This window comes from Aplosporella prunicola (genome assembly GCF_010093885.1).
Source record: "Aplosporella prunicola CBS 121167 unplaced genomic scaffold K452scaffold_23, whole genome shotgun sequence".
NCBI lineage: Eukaryota > Fungi > Ascomycota > Dothideomycetes > Botryosphaeriales > Aplosporellaceae > Aplosporella > Aplosporella prunicola.
In genome coordinates, this window is record NW_022983551.1 from 385,601 (window position 1) to 407,574 (window position 21,974).

The 21,974-nt window shown below is 53.7% G+C and overlaps 7 protein-coding genes across 7 annotated transcripts; 2 read left to right on the top strand and 5 right to left on the bottom strand.

Annotated features, from left to right (window-relative positions):
• Nucleotides 1–2,293: 2,293 nt before the first annotated feature.
• On the bottom strand, nucleotides 2,294–3,959 carry K452DRAFT_290699 (uncharacterized protein). Its single transcript, XM_033541041.1, has one exon. The coding sequence runs from the start codon at nucleotides 3,921–3,923 to the stop codon at nucleotides 2,451–2,453; it is 1,473 nt and encodes a 490-aa protein (XP_033394270.1). The 5' UTR covers nucleotides 3,924–3,959; the 3' UTR covers nucleotides 2,294–2,450.
• Nucleotides 3,960–5,032: 1,073 nt separating this feature from the next.
• K452DRAFT_88359 (uncharacterized protein) lies at nucleotides 5,033–5,892 on the top strand. The gene has a single exon (XM_033547271.1). It carries the CDS (start codon nucleotides 5,168–5,170, stop codon nucleotides 5,627–5,629), a length of 462 nt encoding a protein of 153 aa, XP_033394271.1. The 5' UTR covers nucleotides 5,033–5,167; the 3' UTR covers nucleotides 5,630–5,892.
• A 3,817-nt stretch (nucleotides 5,893–9,709) lies between these two features.
• K452DRAFT_338660 (uncharacterized protein) lies at nucleotides 9,710–11,548 on the bottom strand (the record flags this gene model as incomplete). The annotated part of the gene is made up of 3 exons (XM_033545287.1): nucleotides 9,710–10,894; nucleotides 10,957–11,257; nucleotides 11,322–11,548. 3 exons carry the CDS (start codon nucleotides 11,546–11,548, stop codon nucleotides 9,944–9,946), a joined length of 1,479 nt encoding a protein of 492 aa, XP_033394272.1. The 3' UTR covers nucleotides 9,710–9,943.
• A 1,703-nt stretch (nucleotides 11,549–13,251) lies between these two features.
• K452DRAFT_88428 (uncharacterized protein) lies at nucleotides 13,252–15,363 on the bottom strand. Its single transcript, XM_033547272.1, has 4 exons — nucleotides 15,226–15,363; nucleotides 15,048–15,098; nucleotides 13,762–14,977; nucleotides 13,252–13,712 (listed from the first exon to the last, which is right to left on the bottom strand). Exons 1-4 carry the CDS (start codon nucleotides 15,272–15,274, stop codon nucleotides 13,382–13,384), a joined length of 1,647 nt encoding a protein of 548 aa, XP_033394273.1. The 5' UTR covers nucleotides 15,275–15,363; the 3' UTR covers nucleotides 13,252–13,381.
• Nucleotides 15,364–16,214: 851 nt separating this feature from the next.
• On the bottom strand, nucleotides 16,215–17,150 carry K452DRAFT_290704 (uncharacterized protein). Its single transcript, XM_033541042.1, has one exon. It carries the CDS (start codon nucleotides 17,012–17,014, stop codon nucleotides 16,463–16,465), a length of 552 nt encoding a protein of 183 aa, XP_033394274.1. The 5' UTR covers nucleotides 17,015–17,150; the 3' UTR covers nucleotides 16,215–16,462.
• A 269-nt stretch (nucleotides 17,151–17,419) lies between these two features.
• On the bottom strand, nucleotides 17,420–18,546 carry K452DRAFT_311497 (uncharacterized protein; the record flags this gene model as incomplete). Its single annotated transcript, XM_033543431.1, has 2 exons — nucleotides 17,420–18,214; nucleotides 18,268–18,546. The coding sequence occupies 2 exons, from the start codon at nucleotides 18,544–18,546 to the stop codon at nucleotides 17,420–17,422; spliced, it is 1,074 nt and encodes a 357-aa protein (XP_033394275.1).
• A 467-nt stretch (nucleotides 18,547–19,013) lies between these two features.
• Nucleotides 19,014–21,600, top strand: K452DRAFT_353076 (uncharacterized protein). The gene is made up of 5 exons (XM_033545806.1): nucleotides 19,014–19,437; nucleotides 19,493–19,578; nucleotides 19,634–20,405; nucleotides 20,469–20,942; nucleotides 21,008–21,600. Exons 1-5 carry the CDS (start codon nucleotides 19,122–19,124, stop codon nucleotides 21,244–21,246), a joined length of 1,887 nt encoding a protein of 628 aa, XP_033394276.1. The 5' UTR covers nucleotides 19,014–19,121; the 3' UTR covers nucleotides 21,247–21,600.
• Nucleotides 21,601–21,974: the final 374 nt, after the last annotated feature.

The window sequence follows — 21,974 nt, forward strand, 5'->3', positions numbered from 1 at the left end:
AACGAGCTGCTGCAGTATCTCTCAGGCGAAGGTGTGGGACGAAGTGGGCGTGGCCTCTGAACAAAGCCTCGTTGTTTGGGTCGCGTTGGACGCGTGCAGGGATTCTCCCACGTAGCTGCCCCGCCAAGACATTCTGCACACTCACCGTAGACCCAACAACGAAACCACAGAGCTGCTCTCGCAGGATTTCAACCTTATGATCTGAGGGTTCTCTCTGTTACCATCTCGCTAGTTAAATTCAACCGCAATCTTTGGGCAATGACATACACCTCGACTTGGACATTGAGCCGACACACGAAGGGATGCTCCAACATGGAGGGGAACCTGGAACAAGAACTTCGACGACTTTTGCATCGCCTATTGTTTTCTTCAGGAAATCATCCGAATTCCTCATTTCCCCGTATCATAGTCAGCAGATCTTCGTACCATATCCATGAACCAGGCGACGATGGCTGAAGAGACAAACAGATTCATGACTGGTCGAGATCGCTATGTCGGGCATCGACTATCTGGTCCATCTAAAAAACTATCTCGCCAGCAATGCCCTACAGCAATGTCCTTTTGGGCTTATCCTGCATCATCCTTCAATGAGGAATTCAGCCTTCAAGAATCGCAACTTTCGATTACACATTGCGACTCAACTATGTTAATATTGCTCGAAAACACGAAAGGCAATCTCGACAAGCCACATACCATTGAGCAGTTTGCAGAATAGAACACCCACAAGATTGGATATCCTGCCTTCCTGACAAACAGCAATTGAGCATCCGCTAAAGTGGACTGATGGCATTTTACACTGGTAAGAGAAGACTTGTTTCCTGGATCTACACAATGGCCTTCTGTTCAATTGTCACTAAAGTATGTTTATCTCTAGCTTTCTGCGGTGATGCAGATCTCAATCTCGACATGTTTCTCTTAAGAAGAGTACTCATCTTTCAAACATGCCATCCGTCATGGTGTGTGTCAGTCATGACTTTTGCAAGGCTAGCAGAAACATCCAACAGGACATTTCAGGGTTTCTGGATGCGGTAAAGAATGTACTGCATTGATTTTCACGTCTTCTGTCATTTTATTCTGCTTCTTGGTGAGTTTCCTTCCGAGAATTGCTTTGATCTGCATATAACAGTGGAAATATTAAGGCGCCAACTTTTCCACGACCAGCACTTGCGTCTGAGCACTGGACTATTCCAATGGTTATGATATGACCCTCTATTCTGCGCGCTCTTGGGCACAGGTAATCAAAAGGCAATGGTTTTATAACCCGGTCTATATCTAACATATCAACACTCAGTTTTGGCATGATTTCGTCCGATCACTTTATGTGACTGCAATCAACATCGCTTCGGAGTTTCTTAGAGGCTCTCGAACACCCTGTTACACGGATGTTTTGCTGATGCTAATGTTGGATATCAAGTTTCACAGCAAGACATTTCTCTATGCCTATTGCGCTTCAAAATGCGTAGCAACGCCTGCATCAGAGCCTGCATGCAGTCTCATTCCTGTTCGATGAGGGACATGAATCAGAAGTCCTCTAATCACATATACCGTCGATGAAATTGCCAGCTCCACAACCGGACTGATAATTCCTGCCGCTACGCTATCCACTGCAACAGTCATCTGAGGAAAACAATACAACTGGGGATGAACAAGGTAGACCTCAAGTTAGCTTGAGCCCTTTTTAACAACGGAAGTTCTCCACTAGAACTCCGACATCTCTATTTTTCCACTACTTGAATTTCTTTCAACATATTTCATATACTGGCCGAATGGGACGACCAGGTTATAACGACTCCTTGGACAAACTACCTTGGATAAGTTTCTGAGCATTACAACTTTCATACTCGACACTTTTCAATACATCTGCCTTCCGGTCTGCAACAAATGGGGCTTTCTATCTCTTCGGTTTGTTCGGTTTGTACGTAAGTACTCAACAACAATGTTGCTCTTGCAATTACTGCACAGCATCGAGTTCCCTGTGTATGCCAAAAACAACCCTCTGGTCCCATACTAATTGTGTGGGAAAGGGTTACGCAGTGAATTCTAGCAGGTGAAACTATCCACCAGGGCGCCTAACGCAATGCATTGATGCATTGATGCATTGAGGTCATCTGCTAACATAACCAAAATGGAATGCGAGAACAACGCAGGTCAGCATTGTTCAATGATAGATTGCCTGCGCAGAGTGAAGGCTCGGCTACAGGTAATCATCCCTAGTACTTAGCCGTGCTGTTACTTTGTGTTGGGCCTCATCGCATATCAGCTTACGGTGGCTCGAATTGAGATAAAAATACAATGGAGCTGTAGTGATTGGCCCGCCTCAAAAATGGTAGGGAACTAGCGGGGTTTCTAGTCTAAGTCGTCTAGGATCATGTTGACCTTTCTAGATCTCGCTCTGTTTGCCGAGTGGCAGTCGAACACCAAAGCGTTCCCTAGCGCACTAGCGCTGCGCTTTAAAATGTTGGGCTTGCTCTCAGCATGAACTTCAGCTCGTTGATTGCCGAGAACAGCTGCATGCAGGTGTCATTTCGGGCATCCATCCCCTCCTGCACCTGCACGGCACGAACCAACCCCCACGGAAACCTCTGCGGGGCGTCCCAAGTGGCTGGGACTGCGGCGGCTTGGCCGTTATTCCCGGGCATGCCTGCATTTGTCCCCCAACCCATCGCTTTATGCAATCGCTCCAACATGTGTTCACTTACTTGGACGACTATCGAGATCTCGAGTGCAATCCCTGCATATGGCTGCAAGGAGCCCAGCCTTAAGCCGGGGAAAAGTCGACCATCTCCACTCGTCACCAGGTTAGGAAATTGGCGTGAAAGAAGAAACGCGCGGAGGTCGTCGAAAAACAACAAATAGAGTCGCGCAAGTCGAAGGTAACACGACAGCATGAGAAAAGTCGTCGACGTGTCCATCTGAGCTCCATCCAATGCTGGGAAAGATTGTCTGGAGCTACCACTTGATACGGACGGCGTTGAACCTGTAAAAGGTATATTCGGTGGCGACAAAGGACATGGATAATAGGCCGACGCCGGGCTCTCTGGACTCGGATACGCCGAACCTGTGGCGGCATCCAAGAATTGGCCTCCACCGAATTCTGGAGGGACCATATGGCCACTCCATGGTACTCCGGTATTGCTCTCGCCTGGCCACTGAGCACTGGAGAAAGTCTCGACAATTCTAGTGAGCTTCTGGGCATTCTCCAGTATCTGACCGATCGGGTAGTTGTGTAACCGCGTATAGACTCCCTGCTGGTCTTGGCTGGTTTGCTCTCGCGTCCGCTCCACTTGGCGGAGCAGCTGATATAGCAACAATCCTAGATTAGTGAGCTCCCGAACACATCCGTCCGTAGCGTCACCAAACACTGATTCCTCCCTGGTACCTGAGGCAGCCGTATAGGTAACGCTCGGTCCAGCCGAAGACGTTGTACCGTCGAAAAAGAGGCCCTCGAGAGGAAATTCCGGTGCGCCGAAGCTATAATCCATGTCTATCCCCGTAGTGGGGACACTGGGGAAGCTCATGAAGCTCATATCACTGGTGCTAATCATCCCTGGATTCATGGCCATAGCACTTTCTGATGGGAATTCGAAAGGTCCTTGTGCCGCCGCAGATGACAGCGGAGAGGGGTGGTTGAAATTGTTTGCTGATCCGCTTTTTCCCCTATTGTTGGCGGCTGCTTCGGCTGTCGTTGGTCTTCCCATTCGGTTGGGCGGAGAGTATGTACACCTGGCAGACAGGCGGAGGCAGCGGTCGCAGTCGGTCCCAGCCCGTGAGTTGACAGTCCGTAAGCACCGCAATTTCTGTGCATGGCAGCGGTCACACGCCATGCGACGGCGTGGTTCACCGGCACTCGAACTGGAGGGTCGTCTCTTCTCATCCCGAGGACTATTCGTCGACATATACGGAGGTGAGGTCTTCGAAGACATGATATGGAACTCTCGGATGCGGCAGCTGGGTGGGTTTTTGGGGGAGATGCCACTTTAGCGGGTCGCGGAATCCCCATTATATACTGGAGCTCAGCGTCGGGCTCCAATCAGTAAGAGACGCCTACCGTTCAAGCCCAGAACGATAAAGCGATGGAGCACTCAAAGCGAAGCCATGCATCGGCCAAGCCGTGGTTGATAGAAATGACAGCTTGACGGAACAGGTCTAAGCCTTTAAGGCCTCCCGCCCGCACGAGGCTGATGACGGAGAGGCGCACAGCTTGAAGGAGCCAGCGGCATTGCTGTCTGGGAGTGGCCAGACCCGATACGACAGCCACTGTCCGGGGTGTAGTTTTATGCGAGGGCCCAAGGCCCAAGAAAGAGCTTTGCCGAAAAGAACGCCGAGTAGATCGTTAGTTCGGTCCACGCTCTGGACTTTGTTGGTACATTGCCGATCAGTCTCGACAAAACGGTTGTTTGCCGAGGTGGCATCCTATAGTGTTATAGAGGGGATATCTGAAGGTAACTAGCTCCCTAACACACTGAACCCCTTTAAAAAAAGATATCCCAGGGATTAAGTTGTCCATCATCAGCAAAACACTAGTACAGCGAAGATGCAGCCACCAGTCTTCACAATTTCTTCAGGCGTCGTCATTCTGCTTCCTAGTGCATCACTAACTGGGGCGCAGTGATTTAACTCCGCTTTGCTTTTTTTACAAGGCTACACTATGAAGTAACGATAGCCTGTGCCAGGCTTACACCAGAGTGATCATCACCACGGAAGGATGCTCCGTTGGGTGGTGAAAATATTAACCCTCTTCCAGAAAAGATTCACTTGGGTATGGCGTGTCTGTGGGGCACTACGGCACTACCCTGTCGCAGGATCTGTGATCAGCTCACACCCGCATCCCGCCCGACCCGCACTCGCATACCCTCATGACCAAACTGTCACTGGACGAGCCTGTCGCTCCACCATCCTACCCGCTCGACGGGACAGAGAAACCACATGCTGGAACACGCCCCAGCCTAAAATGCGGGAGGAGATCGTGCGCATAGACCGGCGACATCTCGCTCAAAAAAGACATCAAGAAAACCATCGAACCGTTTGCAAGGGACATGCCACAACCGAGATCTTGATGCCTTATATTTCACGCCACAAGGGTCAAAACGATGCCGTTTGTGCGCCCATGGCCCCCAATCATTTACAAGGCACTGGCGTCAAGCTGCATGAAACTTCTTAAATTAGCATGAGCTTATTTGAGCTGAAAGCCCGACCTACCGGTATTCTGACGATACACTATGCAGGAACAAGGCTGCTATGCCCGAACCCACATGGTGGTCACGGGTCCTGTGGAAGACCACGCTTAGGAAACAGCTCACGACCATGTCTTGGAATGCATACTGATCAGCTATGTTTGTCAAAGATTCCACGCCTCGTCGGGCCTTCACAATCATTTAATTCATTTTGGCCGGCTGCATGTGTGCGCTGTACAGTGGTCCCCGGCCCAACGGAGTCTGCTGTGGGCTCGAACGTAAGATTTCCGTCGAAGTGTAGAGTGTGCAAAGCCGGCCATGACCAATTAAAAAGGATACGGTGCTCGCTTATGGGCGACAGGGGCCCCAGACAACACCGTGGCGAATCCCTATTTCAGGTTAAGACCGAGGAAAAGTTAGGAAAAGGCCACACCAGAACCTCGGATCCTGCTTAGTCGGACCCTTGCGTGATCGTCAGAGGTACGGCGTGCAAAAGAGTCCCTTTTCGACGGGAGCGCGCGATTCGCTGAATACCGAGGATGTGGCGGTATAATCCTAGATGCCCTCTATAATGAGGCTTGGGACCCCACTGCTGCCCCCAGCCTTAGCCGCCGCTGCGTATCACTTGCATAAGAGATCCTGCAAGTGAGGCGACACAGCCCATTCGTTAGGCACCGATTCTTTAATGCACGGGTGCCCTTGGTACTCGGCCTGACCCTTTGATCTACGAGATATCTCGGAACGAGGCACCCGTCAACGCGTGTCGAGACGGGATGCTGATCATTGGGAGTGTCGGTTCACGCAGGTTTCCAAAGGATTATTTTCCTCGACACTAAGGGGTAGGGCCGTAACCTGTCTCCTTTCAAAAGCACTTGCAGTTTCTCGGGCCCGTTGGGCACCGAGAATGCCTGGATGGTCCACTTCCCGGTCTTCCATAAGGCTGCAACTTGTGAAGGCCCATCAGCTATCTCCAGTTTCTGTCACATATCATTTGTCGAGCTACACATCAGCCACTGTCGATGTTCAGCTATACCGGGACGCTCTCCGGTTCTGGATCCTTCCCGAGCACAATGATTTCCAAGGCCTGTTTCGCCACCATTGTCGTCTGGACCGCGGCAGCAAGATCCTAGCTCACTGTGGCGGATTTTGCCCAGGCCAGTGGCACTGCAATGGATGGCGACGGTCTCTTGGGTCGCGATCCAGTTGCTGGCGATCCTAAGTTCGTTCTCGGCCCCGTCAGCAACTCTCTCGGTGCAAACATACCGACAGACCTCGCACCTTTCCTTGAGCCGAATATTTTTGAGGCGGACACGTCGCGGATGGACGGAGACCGGAACGCTGGACCCGCCGAGCACCTGCCGTCTTGACAACCATGGTACCATCTCCGTATACGAGCACCATTGCTGAGTTTTCGCCTCATCACCCTACAGAGAAATCAACAACGGCCCTCCAGGAGGTTCTGGATCCAGCTGCGCAACCAAGGAGGTCCGAGTGTCAAAAGGAACGCGCCATCAAGCCAGAGTGTGCCGTTGGGAAGAGCGAGGGAAACTCGGCCGAAACGCTGACACAAGGACGTTACAAAAGCGTCTGTCGCCGGCACGATCACCACCCTGAACATGCCGGCATACTCCAGACCCCATGCTCAAAACGGTGCCGGCGAAACTGTACCCACCAATGGGTCTCAGCTTGAAAAGCATGCTTTCGTCCTAAAATGCACGGGAATTACCGGTGCAGCGGGCCTCTCGACGATGATCCTGCCCTCCGCGAGTGGGGCCGCAGGCTGCCAGTCCAATGTGGTTGCCTTCGTTTTCACGTCAGTGGGCCCAGAAGGTGACTGGCCATGTGCCAGTGATCACTGTCACGCAACTAGCGCTTGTAGCACATCCAGCCCCAAGTGGAGTCTATAGAGCAGCTGGAGGTAAATGTCGCGAATATCCGCTCGATGAGGAGGAGAGGTAGGATTCAGGGGATTCACAAAAAAGATGCCGTTTTGCTGCACTAGGAAGGAAAGCCAACCCGATCTCTGGACTCGGCATCAGAGGACTCTAGGCTTATGCCGTTCAAAGTAAGATCTAGAGGATGGGTGTCCACTCTCGCTTGTGCTCTCCTTTTTGGTAAAACAAGGGTGTAGTTAAGCGCCCAGGAACAGGAAGTAAGTAAGCGCAAAACATCCTCATTGACCCAAGAGAGCGAGTAAGCGTACATGCATGCTCAACAAATGCTAGGAAGCAATTAACTAGTAAATATATTGTTGGAGACGACTACGGAGGCCTGTGTGTTGGGGCTGAATTCACTCAACATTCTGAGTGAGCAATTAGTAAATGGCTGACCTCAGATGGCGACACTACTCGTATGTCCTGGTACATAAACCAGACCGTGGGTCAGTATGATGACGATGCAGCTAGCCAAAGGCCATCATTCCTCAGCCACGTAAAAGACGCCTCGATCGTACTTAGCATGAAGGCGGATCTTTCCAGTCAGCTCCTGGGAGCCAATCCTCATATCCTCATGCACTAGAGCGGAGCAGAGCTGATGGTAAAACAAGTGGAGATTTATGTTGACCAACTTTCTGCGAAGAATGGACTGCATAATTTAGCAGTGACTGCAACGACAGCAGTGGAATATCACTCGCAAGTAAGGTGTATAGACATGGAAAAGAACTATAGCACCAGAGTACTAACTGTGATGATAGATATCACACTTGGTTCTCCGGACGGAGATAGCCGTTCGTTCTCCGGAGGCATCCGTCTGATTCGGACTAACTAACATCGAAGGTGGAAAGGCAAGGCGAGAATAATACGAATTATGAAAGATGCATAGTGAATTACCAGTGGCTTTCGAACAAGAAAGCGATAGCGAGCGGGCCGAACACGAATCCGAAACAAAGCCGGTGGGTATTAACGGATGAAGTGTGAATAGTCTCGTCAGTGACGAGAAGTCCTCGCCTCAACGGAAGAGCCAACCTAAAAACAAAGCAAAGAGCTCATCTATCAGCAACCTTATCCTAACAAATAGAACGGTTCTCACCTTTCCCATCCAAAGCTACAGTAAAAGCCGCCTTCTCCGCGGATATCAAGGATGTAGCGTCGTCAATTGCAAAGGGCTGCCCAACTCCGCTGCACAGCAGCAATCAACCTTAGCCGCCACGATAACAGCTATTTAACAAACTTGCACCGCATACAAGAGCAACCACAAGGGTGGACATCAAATCCAAGACGTCAGGTGTTCTCGCTTACGGCCGTGAAACAGAATGAACTGGGATAAAAATGAAAAAAAAAGCAATACGGCTCGAAAGGGTGTTGTAAGACGGTAACGCAAAGGACGCGCCTTGGCTCTTGAGAAAGAAATAAGAGGCGGCATGGTGCGGCTGACAGACGCATGCATGCAAGCAGCAACCCTACCGGCCACGATGCAAGATAGAGAGAGAGAGAGAGCGAGGGACGTCAGGCCCGGAAGTACCTCCTGACCTCACGATCGTTGACGTATCTACCCACCTACGCGACCCCCCAAGAACCACTTCCACACCCAACGCGCAGCCCAAATGCTAAATCGGCGAAAAAAGCACACCTAGCAACCCCCACGCGAACGAAGGCGCTACCTACCCAACCACGTGTGTCCCGCCCCCAGCCCGCTCGACCACCAACCAACCACCACCTCAACAGCCAGTCCAGCCAGCCAAGCCAGCCAAACCAGCTGATAGCCCTCCCCTCCCCTCTGCACCCACCCACACACACCCACATCCACCCCCCTCCACGCACACCTGCATATGCCAGCCACGCGTCACCCATCCCTGCCTCCCACGGCCCTGCCCTAAGCCTTACCTACCCTACCTATCATCCGACGGACTCTCCCGCCCAGCCCTACCCCAACCCAACAACAGCGACCAAGCAAGCAAGCAAGCCCAACCAACCAACCTCCACCCACCCCATCCACATCCCCATCCACCACCTTCGCCTTCATCCTTTCCCTTTTCCTTACCCCGCTCCAGTAGGTAAGCCAGCCGCGCGTCCCGCCCCTCTCACTCACCCACCTCACCCCCACGCCCTCCGCCCCCGCGTCTGCAATGCGCGCGCATGCACGCAGGGCGCTGGCCACGAGGTAAGGCGAGACAATGCAAGGCAAAGCTGCCCACCGGCACGTACGCGCGCATGTGCGTGTGCGTGTGCGTGTGCGTACATGTACAATATGCTGGGCTGGGTGCGCATGCGTGCGCTGGTGCGATGGAGACTCACGTCATCGGAGATTGTGCTGGATGTAGGACGTGTGTGAGTGGGTGTACTGAGAATGCGAAAGGGGGGTGACGAGAGGGCGGGACGGGACGGGACAGGGCAGGGCAGGGCAGGGGACGTGGGAAGGGTGTGCTTGGGTGCTTGTTTGACTACCAGGTACGGCTGCGATACCCGGACGAATGAATAAATGGGATGGGATGGGACGGAATGGGTTTGATTGTAGGCCTGAACGTTGGGCAAGGCGCTGGTGATGCTTGTGGCGAGACGAGAGGGAAGAGGAAGGTTGCTTGTACTTTGGGTCGCAATTGATAGATAGGTAAGGTAGGTAGGTAGGTGAGAACGTCTTGATTGCGGCGCTGCGTGGACGGCGAGCGAGAGCCCAGCTGGTCTAAAGATAGTTGGGAAAGATGGTGTCTCTTCTCCCGAACGACTGGCCTGCTGACGTTCAGCCCAGATCAGTACGGCCTTGGCCTCGCGCACCCACAGCCCCCTTCCCTCCTCTTTCCCCTCCCTGCCCCAAGAACCACAAACTCCTCCATCTCACTGCTCGAATCCCATAGCTCGCCACGTCTCCCAGTCGCGACTGCTCGGCACCACACGCGCACACCATGCGCACCACGCACGGTTCGTGCCCTCCCGCTCCCGGCGCAGATAGACGCCACTCTCGCGCTCGTCCTCGTACTCCTTGACCACCGCGCCGACCTTGACGCGCTTCTTGAGCTTCATGACGCGGCGACCTCCAATGCCTTCAATCTCCTGCGCGAGGTACGACGTGCCGCTCCACTCGTCGCGCGGTGAGCCCGCCATCGCTGACGAACCACCGTTGGTTGGCGGCGATGTGCCCGTCCGTGTCCCGCTTAGCGCGGCAACCTCTTCTACCGTGCCGCACTCTTCGCATTCGACCTCGCGCCCGCCACGGCACGAGGACCCTAGCCCGCATTTCACGCCTTCGTGGCCCTCGCCAATGCCCGTGCCCAGGCCGTCCAGGTACGTCGAGTAGCGCGAGCGCCACGTCCAGCCCAGCATGTACGTCTGGTCGGCTGTGCGCAGCGTGTGGCCGCAAGGTCCGCAGAGATAGACTTCATTGGGGCAGTTGCACGGAGTGCGGAGGAATGCTGGAGCCGTAAATGCTAGAGACCTTTCTGACTCGGCTGAGTGTGCTGCACCAGAGGCTTCATTGGGAACTGAGGTGCGTAGCGGTGATGATTTCAGAGGGCTGCTTGAGGGGGAACTGCTCGTAGACCCAGGTGTGTAGTTAGGGAAGCCCGATGTGGGCGGTGTGCTGCTAAGACTAGAGGTAGAGGATTTTGGTGAAGTGCCGGGAGAAGCGGCTGGATGACGGGAGCGGGAGGCTATCGAATCGCAGATGGGAGCGGGGCTTGTTATGGAGGGGGAAGTGAGAAGCGAGAGGGGCGCATTGGCGCATGTCTTGCAGAGGCGGCGGACACGACCTGGGAGTGCCACAGGTGGCGGAGGTTTGCTGGTACAGTTCTACAGCACAGTGCTGTCAGCGTCTTCTCTCGACCAATGCGATGCCATGCCACTGTACTTACCCTACAAACCACGATCCCGCATTTCCGGCAATTGCCAACCATATCTCTTGCGCACTTGCCGATCTTTCCACTCGTAATTCGCTCGCCCATCCTCTGAGAGCCGCCATTCCAGGAGGCTCTGATCCCAGCCAGTCCCGAAGCGAGCTTATTCGCCAGCGGTTCCTCTTCGTTGGAGCATCGCAGCGTGCGCGTCACCAGTTGATTGCGGTAATCGAGAAGGTTTGCGCGAAATTGGCGGCAGGTGCGGGAGAGGGCATGAAGGGTGTTGAGGTCGAGCAGAGAGGCTAGCGAAGACACGATCCTTGAGCGGAAGGGACCGGATCAGTACGGAGAGGTTTCCAATGCAGGGGCGACGGCGGGCTTACGGGTAGCAGTTCAGGATGGCGGAGAAGCCATTGAGGTTGGGATTTGGTCTCTCGGTCTCGCAGTCTTCAGGCGGCTGCTCAAGGGTCTGCGGGGCCTCAAGATCTCGTCGGGCGTCAGCAGAAAAGGTACCACCAACCCAGGGCTGCGACGCGTCGCCGCTCGTACGAGGATCGGCGCGGTGAGGGTCGAGGAAAGGGTCGTCGTCGAGATCAAGGAGCACCACCATGGTGAAGGAGGCGCAGCAGAAGCGGTGGCTTCATCGAAGCTGACAACGGATGGTGCGTGGTGATCGTACCTTCTTGGTCTTGGTGTTGCGGTGCTTCAGCTTCTAGCCCCGCCTCGGCGGGGTGCCACCGTTCTGCATCATGACTCGATAGCGGCTTTTGCTGCACGCTGTCACCGCCAAATATAGATGCGCATTCGGGCGTGAGGAGCATTGTCTGTTTGACTGGCTGATGATCTGATAAGATGGGATCTGATTAGATATGATCACACCAGTTGTGTCCACCCGGCTTTTATATCTCGACCATCGCGTGCTCTGTCCGAAGAACGGAGCCCGTTTGCTAATGGCTTCCGACTCTCATCTGCTCTCCGTGAATCGGATCGCCCAGACCCCACACATCTCAAGCCGCCATGAAGCCTTCTCCGCACATCGGCGCATGTCTTGCCGTATGCATCGAGCTAAGGCGCTTAGAAGCGGTTCCGGGACCGGTAGCCAGGGGCAAGTGACAGAGTTTAGCTACCTCTCCTAGTTTAAGACATGTAGCACGGCATGAGGCTTGCAAGTCTTGTTCTGGAATGAGGCAGACTCCACCGAATCTTGCTCATACGTGTACTCTTTATTCCATAGGAGGTGCTAACTCTCCATCCTATATCCATCCATCCCATGGACAACAACGACATCGGGACGACATTCACTCCAGTCCATTGACACAGACGCCAATGACTCCATACAGACACTTCGTCATATCCTGGGGTTGATGCCGGCCTTCTGCCATGCGTGGGGTAGGCGGGATAATCCTGTATTCCACTGGGTACCTGCACTTCAAACCTGTTTTTACCCATCAAGCCACAAAGTATGCTTATGGCTACGGATCTGGGACGGCCATGGTCCCCGGCGCGGAGCCTCAGGGCCGCCTTCGTACTCAATAACACCTAATATTAACAATCAGGAACTTCAGTAAATCAATTCAATTTGACGACTATCGCGCGTTCCTTAACGCACCAGAGCGCGGCCTCTATTTACCGTTCCGTCCGTTCTGTCGTCGTCGTCCATCCGTTATTGTTTCCCGGTCCAACCCCGTTCACTCCAGGAGTTTCCTTGCTCCGTTTTTGATATCCCGTTTCAAATGCAAATACCCTTTAGACGAAGAGCACCGCTCTTTCCAGGATGCGAATCAGCATGCCGCCTGGACTCCTTTCCTTCACTAGAAATCTGGCGAAGCCCCGGTAGCTGCCACGAAACGCAGCGCTAATAGTCTGCCGACGGATTAATGGACAGTGAAGGAAATGACTTGATAAAGACAGAGAGGCAGACAAGTTGAGCGATCCGTCCCCCACCGCCCTTCGCCTTTCGTTTCCTTCGTTGAAGCCTTCTTCCCGGTTGGCGCCAGACGCCTGTGTATATGTGGTGCGCTTCCCTACCTCTTGCGAGACAAGAAAGCAGGAATGACGAAAACGAAAAACACCAGCCTGACGAGAAAAGAAAAAGAAAAGGAAAGGAAACAAAAGCAATGAGCTTATCTACAAACTCAGTCCAAGTAAACCATCCAAGTTTTGCGCCACTTAGAAGAGAGTGAAAAGAGTAGGTCGGTAGAAAAAAGTACTATACAGATCGTATGAAGCTGCAAGGTGGGCACCATGAATGAGATTGATGTAACCAGATGGGAGCGACCACGCATCTGGACATCGAGTGATGAGCCAACGGGGGATGTGGCGTGTCTCCCTTTGGCGACGGCATGTTGCCTTCAGCAAGACCCGCATGAGGCATAGATGGAACGTCGACTTGGCTTGTGAGTTTCTTCTACGCTCATGCAAAGGATCTCGCGCTGGCATTTTCTCACCTCCTTTGCATCGATTGTTGAGGCGGTTGAGGCATGCCCATACCCATTGGCGGCACGCCATTCGGCGGCATGCCCATGCCATATGGATGAGCATGATGGTTTATGTCACCAATAAAGTTGGTCATAGCCATGCCACTGATGCCCTGTGCTTGAGAGACAGGGCAGTCCTTGTGTGCCAACAACATCGTCTTGAGATTAACAATCTCTTCGCGAAGCTGAGTAATTTGCGCTGAGAGGGCATCGTTCTCAGTGCTGAAGAGCTCGACCTTGGCCTGAAGGTTTGCCAGCCACTGCTTCTTCCTCTGGCGACACTTGAGGGCGGCGACTCTGTTCAGGGGTTAGCTGATTTGTAAACGTATGCAAGGGCACTACTAACCTGTTGCGCTCCAAGAAGTTCTTCCTTTTCTCTTCATCGGTCATCTTCTTGCCGTCACTGCCTTCCTGCTTGACAGAGTGGTCCTTGTGCTCGTCATCGGAGTCATCGTCATCGTCCATCATGGCATTGCCATTGTTGCCCTTGGCCTTCTTGTTAGACGGACCCTTGACGGCGCCATCATCGGCTTTCCGTCTTCCATTGATGGAAGTTCCTTTTCCATTAGCAGCTTTCTTGTTCCTTGATCTGGATGGTTTGGCATCCTCGCTGTGCGCGTCCTCGGAGAATTCTCCGCCGTCAGCGGAGCCGGACATGCTGGCGATGGAGTTTTTGCCGGCACGCTTTAGAGAAGTAGGTGAGGTATCTTGAGAACGTCCACCCATATGGGCTTGGACATGAGCAAGGTTCGTGTTGATGCCATGTGGCGGCTGGCCAGGTATCGCAAACTGGTTGTTGCTGTTCTGGGCTGCATCCGCACGGGACAAGCCAAGCAATGACGTCACTACATTGGCATCGTGCTGACCAAACGGATCTTGCTGTGGGCCCTGTGTAGCTGGTTGCGGTTGTTGAGGAGCAGGGAAAGACTTGTTGTCGCCGGCTTGAGTGCTTGGCTCAGGCGGCTGAGATGTAGGTCCGTTGACGTTCTGACCGAAGTTGTTCATCTTGAACGCAGCACGGTAGAATTCACTTGTGCTTGGAGTGGCACCTCCGCTCTGCAATTGACTGAACAAAGCCTGTGAGTTAGGGCTAGGGGCAGGGAACATTGAACCGCCTCCACCAGGAGTAAGGCCAGTACGGAGCGATGACTCGTTCGGCGTCGGGAAACCGCCTTTCCAGGGCTCGCCAAAGTAGTCACTACCCCCAGCGGGGCCAGTAAGCATAGCAGGACTCAGAGGTCCCGACCGTAACGATTGACTCCAACCGGGAGTGCCGGCAGGCAGTAATGAAGAGGGCGATGTTAGGCTTGCAACGGGAGGGAGTAGGCTCTTTCCTGGAGTCTCCACCGACGAGTTTCCGAACGATTGTTCGAAGGGGTTCGGCTCCAGGTTGAAGTGGTTACTGCCGTGCGCACCACTAAAGTAGTCGGGAGTATCAGATGTGTTATTTTGGGTGGGTCGAGGAGGGGGCGCGAGCGGTGCGGTAGTTGTGGGTGCAGTAGTCGCGGTGGCGTTGTTCTTCGCGTCGCTCACCGCTGGTGCATTATCCGGGGGTGCTTCTACTGAATGTTAGGCGTTGGCCAAGATATGGGATGCATCGAATGACGAGTGGAGATGGACTGATAAACATACCTATCTTGGGCGGCGATGGATGCCGGGTCTCATTCTCAACCTTCTCGTTCTCTGGGACGATCAACGAGTGTTAGCGACGACATTGCATCACACACACGAGTACAGCAAGAGAGCAAAGGGGATGTGACTCGGCCATCAATGCTTGAACCAAGTGCAGGCAAGACGCAGGGCTACTGACCTTCACCTTTGGTAGGTATGTTCCGCTTCGGATCTTGGGGGGAGGACATGATGGATTGGATTCGAAGGAGCGTTTGGGTTGCTGTGGTGGGAGTCGAATGACGTAGCGCGGTCGCTGAATGTGGTCCGTCGATCGTTTAGGTGTGCACTCGCAACGCCTCCGTGTTCCGCCTCCCCAAACCAACTTCTTCCGGGGCACAACTAAACGATGTGTCTCAACTAGAGATAATGCGCGCCTTTGTCTGTATCGCGAGGGGACATGCGTTAGTTGCGGAGGCCGGCGGTAAGCAGCTAGGGCTGATGGGGGTGTTGTTGTTGTTGTTGTTGTGCGCGCGGAAGACGACCTCTTGCGGTCGCAAGGGGACGCAACGCAACTGTTGCTGTCGCGGGTGGCGAAAGGGCGAAGAGGCTTACCAGCGCCGACACCGCGCAACGATGGTCACAGGACACGCTGCAGTGGGCTGTGGACTCGCTAGGCGGCTCCCGCACGATCCGTTGAATGGGCTCACGGCGGGCTGGTCCTTGGGTCGCGTTGACGGCGATGTTGAAAATTGCCTGGGACTCGGGGGCACGAATTGCGTCACTCCTTTCGCGGGCAGCAACAGAGCGGCAGCGCAGCAGCGCAAGGGACGAATCGGGACGTTTGTCTCGGCGGGGGTCGAAAGATACTCCAGTACAACGAAGCCAAATGAGGCTGATGCCAATGCCTGTTCGTCCGGTGCAGTGGTCGATGATGAAAGAGGAAGCAGTCGAGTGACGTAGGAAGCGAGCGGGCGGATGACGACGGTTTTCTTTATGGCGCTAGCCAGGAGAAACGCCAGTGTGCTTTGCTAAGCGGCCCACGTGATTAGCCCGCTTCCCGGGATCACACCATGCGCCCACCGATCGGACATCACGCCGGACTGCCGTTGCGTTTGCCGTCGACGGGTGTTCAAAGAAACTCACGACCGCGCGAGCTCGTTCTTCAGGCGCACCTTTGCGGGTGGAGTCGCCCGCTTTCCAGCGCGCTGGGCAAGTCCACAAATCTTTGCGTATCAGGCAGGCGCGCGACCCGTGTCACCGATCATCAGCTTGGAGCATCGCCATTTCTCGATCGGGTAAGAAATGCATGCGTGCTTGGTGCCACCGCCTCTGCATGCCGTACCACATTATTGACGCAATGCATTCACGCCTATCTCATGCACTCGAGCAGTAGTTAATCACCCACTCCCCCCTCGCCTTCCTCCCCCTACGAGTAGTTACGATCCCCGGTACGTCGTGTAGTTGAACGGTCCCAGCAGCAGCGGGACGTGATAGTGCTCCTCGCGACCCCTCACCATGAACCTGACCTCAACCTCGGGAAAGAAGCTTTTGATGCCACGCTGGTCCCAGAACGCCTTCGTCTCGAAACGCAGTGCCCACACCATCTCGGCCTCTTCCCCGCTCTCCTCGTGTGCCCGGCTGTTCTTGAATATCTCCTCCAGTGTGGTGCTGTCACCCACCGGCGCCGACCACTCGGTGACGCGCCCGTCGCTGTTGGTCGTCGCGGATAGAGGCGTGCTTGGGCCGTAGGGAGAGATGAGCGTGAGCGACACCGGAATCGAAGCGGCGGGGCGGCCCGTCGTTGTGTCGAGGACGTGACAGGTGATGGGCGGGCGTTGCGACATGTTTGCAGGCGGCTTGCCCGATGGGTTGGATGATGTTCTATCGGTCGCGACCGTAGACGTACTGGTCGAGGATGGGACGGCGGCGAGCTGTGAACTGATGACGCTTAGGCGGTGGATCGCTTGGGATTGTGTAGGCGTGCACATAGGGCAAGCTCAGAAAGAGAGAGGTTGCAAAAGTAAGCAGGTGACGCGCTTGAGTAAGCTTGTTTTATGGAACGAGGCACAAGGATCACCGTTGATAGAGCTTCCTCCTCTTGCGTTTGTCGTCTGCTGCTCGGACCCTGGCCCTGACCCCGCGGCGGGACCTCTCAACACCGTTGGAACCGCCGTTTAAAAAGCAATGACTCGCATTTGGCCCGCCATTCTGAGATTTCTCATTCCATCGCTTCAAATGTTCTACTCATGATTGGTCGCAAGGAGATAAGCCGTTGTCTATTGGACTGTCAAAATATCTTTGTGTGCCCCGGCTCCTGTCAGTACAACAGCATTTGCAACACCATCGCACAGGAGCTACTTTCAAGGGCGTTTTCCACCGATGCGAGCTCGGTTTCACTGCTTCCTAATCTCCACGACTGTTCCCAACCCGAATCCTCTGACCCCGTTACTGACCCAAACCTTCTCACCCGTATTCACTGTGTACTTGCTTATTGGCTCCTCCATACACAAACCTGCCTTTAAAGCCCATCTCCTCGTCGTTCCTCTTTGCCCTCCGCTACCCATCACAGCCTTTGGGCTTCTCACACTGTGACCCCATCGGCCAGCAAACGGCTCACGGAGCTCCCCTTCGTCCACATAAGCATTTTCTGACGTCGGTCGGGGGGGCTCCTCCATACCGTCCTTCACTTCGTTCGTACCCTCCGTGGTAGCCGCACCGGCCTCTGGAGGTACCGGCACATTCTTCGGTTGTCCAACAGGAGGTGTCACCCACCTCCCGCCGCGATAGAAGTATGCACTAGTGAAACTACCTTCGGTGATTTCTTGGACTTCGTTCCAAAGCAGCACTTCATGCATCTGACCATCTTTTTTCTCGGCAGCCGGCACGGACCGCGCACGAGAGGCATCATAATGCGTTCGGTGGGTTGTCTTCAAAAGAGTGTGCGGTGATGTCGGTGTTGGCTCAGTATCTAAAGTTATGATCCAAGACGTTGAAGATGAATCACTCGCGAGTGAATCACTGGGTCCGAGTGTGAGTGCACCACCAGTTAGCGGAGAGGGGGTGAATGTTTTCGCAGGTTTTGGCGCCGGTAGGTCCAGAGTCGACGGGAAGAAATCCTTCAGTGATGCTGGCGGGACCGGGGCTAAATCCGTTTGCATTTGTCCAGAGGGGTTAAACAGCACTCGGACCTAAGCAATATCAACGATGTATTCGGGATGGGTTGAATAAGATATCGGAATACCTTCAGTGGGACATCGCCGTGGCTACCAATCTTACGCCACGATTCCACTTCTTCCAGGAGTATTTTTTCTAGCGCTTCACCATCCATAAGCTTTTGAGTCACTGGCGTCCATTCAAAATGCTGTGCTGCTTCCAGCATGCGATCCCGATGATACCGGAGCATGTAGAATGGACTTGGCGAGGAGAAGCTCAATATATCGGACCCATTTTGTGAACTTTGGAGGAGTAGTGGATCGTAGCGCAAGGATGTGAAGAGCGAGAAGGAAGTAGAAGCAGACATTGCGATAGCTGGAGTCAAGGTCAGAGTCTAGCCTTGTGTAGGAAGATGACTTGGTGTCTGCGTAGTTTCTTGATAGGATATTTCTAATTAAACACACCGGGGCTGAGAGGAGAGGACAAGACAGTCAAATAAGACTTATTTAAGACGCAAGGAACAGAAGAATCTTATCAGTGGACTGGTGGCAGAGCTGGTATCCAGTCACGTGCGCGGCGCAGCTGTAAAAGAAGTGTACTGTTGTATGTGGTAGAATCTTGTAGTCTGGGCAGAAGGCAGAGGCTGAAACCGTGATCAAGACATAAATGGCTAGAGGGTCTACCTGGTTTGAGCGATGGCTTGTGGTGAAAGTGCGGTGGGTGTAACCGGCAACTGGCAAGCTCCGCGCGTCGAGTGCGAGATGACGGCGTTAACAACGGTCCGACAGAGGATCTTCAAGTTGGAGCTCGAAAAGTGCAACCCACGTCGCGTCACCTCCACCTTCAACCTTTTCAAATCCATCCACTCCCCATCGTCACTTTTTCTTTCCTGCCCACAGAGGCTCCCCCGAGACCGATCCATATAAAAAGCTCCGGTTCGCAATGTCTAGCAATCCTGAGCTTCCCATCCCGCGCCCGGCGCAACCGATTTCGCTTGACACTTCCGCCGCGGCCGCCGGCAGCTCGTCGCTATGGGATAGGATATCCTCATGGGCCTCGGAGCACAAGGCGGTGGTTTACACAATCGCTGGTGTCACAGTCTTGGTAACGGGTGCCGGTGCCGTCTACTACTTTTCGGACAGCGGCAAACCTACAAAGGCCGAGACTGCAAAGTCCAAGAAAAACAAGAAGGCGAAGGAGCGCAGGAAGGCTAAGCAGGCTGCGGAGGAGGAGAAGTCTAAAGAATCAGAGACCCCATGTAAGCGCCAACTGGAACTGCCAATATACATGGGAACCCGCTAATATGCCATTAGCTACGAAGAAGGCTTCTGCTGCTGAGGAGAGTGAGGAGGAGCTGCCTGAGGTTGATGAGAACACCGCGGCCAATCTGACCCCAGAAGTAAGTGTTTGACAATACCAGATGTCTTCCGCGAACATTTTCTAACCGCCGACAGGAACGCAAGGACTTTGCCGCGAAGCTCAAGGCCGCTGGCAACAAGGCATACGGTTCCAAGGACTACAACAGGGCGATTGACCTGTACACCAAGGCGATCTTGTGCAAGCAAGACCCTGTCTTCTACTCGAACCGCGCCGCTTGCTACAATGCCATGTCCAACTGGGAAAATGTTATCGAGGACACCACCGCTGCTCTTAAGCTGGACGCCGAATATGTCAAGGCCCTGAACAGGCGCGCAAACGCATTCGAGCAGACCGAGAAGTACAGCGAGGCTCTTTTGGACTACACCGCTAGCTGCATCATTGATGGCTTCCGCAACGAGCAAAGCGCGCAGAGCGTTGAGCGTCTACTGAAGAAGGTGGCTGAGGCCAAGGGCCGCAACATCCTTGCTGGCAAGGAGAAGAAGCTTCCTAGCCCGACTTTCGTTTCCAACTACCTGCAGAGCTTCAGGCCCAAGCCTGCGCCTGCGGGTCTTGAGGAGGACGCCGAGCTGGACGAGGAGACGGGCAAGGGTCAATTGAAGAAGGGCCTGATTGCTCTGAGCCGGAAGTCTGCGGAAGGCTACAATGAGGCTGCCCAAGCTTTTGAAAGGGCGCTTGAGCTGGGCGATTTGGAAGAGCACGAGGCTTTCGCTTACAACATGCGGGGAACCTTCAAGTACCTTATGGGCAACAACCAGGCCGCGCTGGCGGATCTCACCAAGAGTGTGGAGCTCGACCCTTCGTTGACCCAGAGCTTCATCAAGCGCGCAAGCATGCACCTTGAACAGGGTAAGTCTTCAAGGTCTTCAAGACCAACGGTTTTATGCGATCAGGTCTAATCACAGCAAGTAGGTGAACGCGAGGCTGCCGCAAACGACTTCGAGCAAGCGATGGAGCAGAACGCCAACGATCCCGATATCTTCTACCACCGCGCGCAGCTCCACTTCATCCTCTCCGAGTTTGCCGACGCCGCCAAGGATTACCAGACGTCCATTGATCTCGACAAGGACTTCATCTTCTCGCACATTCAGCTCGGCGTCACGCAGTACAAGATGGGCAGCATCGCTTCTTCTATGGCTACCTTCCGCCGCTGTATGAAGAACTTCGACAAGGTCCCCGACGTCTACAACTACTATGGTGAGCTGCTGCTCGACCAGCAGAAGTACCAGGAGGCTATTGAGAAGTTTGACACCGCCGTCGAAATGGAGAAGGCCTTGAAGCCGCTTGGCATGAACGTCCTGCCTCTCATCAACAAGGCATTGGCTCTCTTCCAGTGGAAGCAAGACTTCAATGAGGCCGAGGAGCTGTGCAAGAAGGCTCTGATCAGTAAGTTCCCTTGTGAAAAAGACGGCCTTTGTTGGCGATAATGAATGGATACTAACTCATGGCAGTCGACCCCGAGTGTGACATTGCTGTCGCCACGATGGCTCAGCTCCTCCTCCAGCAGGGCAAGGTCCCCGAGGCCCTCAAGTACTTCGAGCGCGCCGCCGAACTGTCGAGAACCGAGGGCGAGATTGTCAACGCCTTGTCCTACGCCGAGGCCACCAGGACGCAGCTCGAGGTCCAGGAGAAGTACCCGCAGCTTGCCAGCCGTCTGCAGGGTATGAGCGGCATGGGTATGGGACGGTAAATACCCAAATGCACGAAAACAAGCAACTGCGTATTCTTTTATGTTTTCACTGGTTACCCCAACCTTTCTCTGCGGATTTGGTGTTGCCGTAAGCACTTTTTGTGTGTTGTATCTACACATTCTCTCTGTTCTTTACTCCCTGCTCTCTTATCATCATCCTCGCCACGGTTTTCTCGAGTCGAGCTAGTGTTGGGTTCTAGGGTCGCAAAAGGGCAGCTTGAGGCGGGGCATAGAGTTCTCAAAGCCTTCGGGGGGTGCAATGCGCCATGTGGTCGTGCTGAGGGCGGCGGAGCCCGCCATGTACAATCAGTAATACTTGTGTAGGTAGGAAAAACGAAAAGAGAAAAGGCTAGGATATCTACTGTCATGATTGCGCTGTGAAAGTGATTGATTGCTACATACGCTCATACGACAGGAAGGGCCCTGTTTCGTCATTGATTTGGATGGGGTGGCAAACATGTTAAGAAGGGAAGGTTGCGGTGCTTTGCAATAGATCACGACTGTTTAACTTAGGCAGAAAGAAATGTTAATCGGATAGAATTGTCTTAAAGGCCTTGTGGCATACAAACGTTATGGATGTTGCCTTGATCCCAATACATAACGGCTTGAATACCTTTCACAACTGATTGCCCTTATTTCCATGCATGTATAAATATACTTGAGCCTGTTAGGTTAGTTCATAAAAATCAGATAGCATACTTTTGCAACATGACTTGGTGAGGACGAAC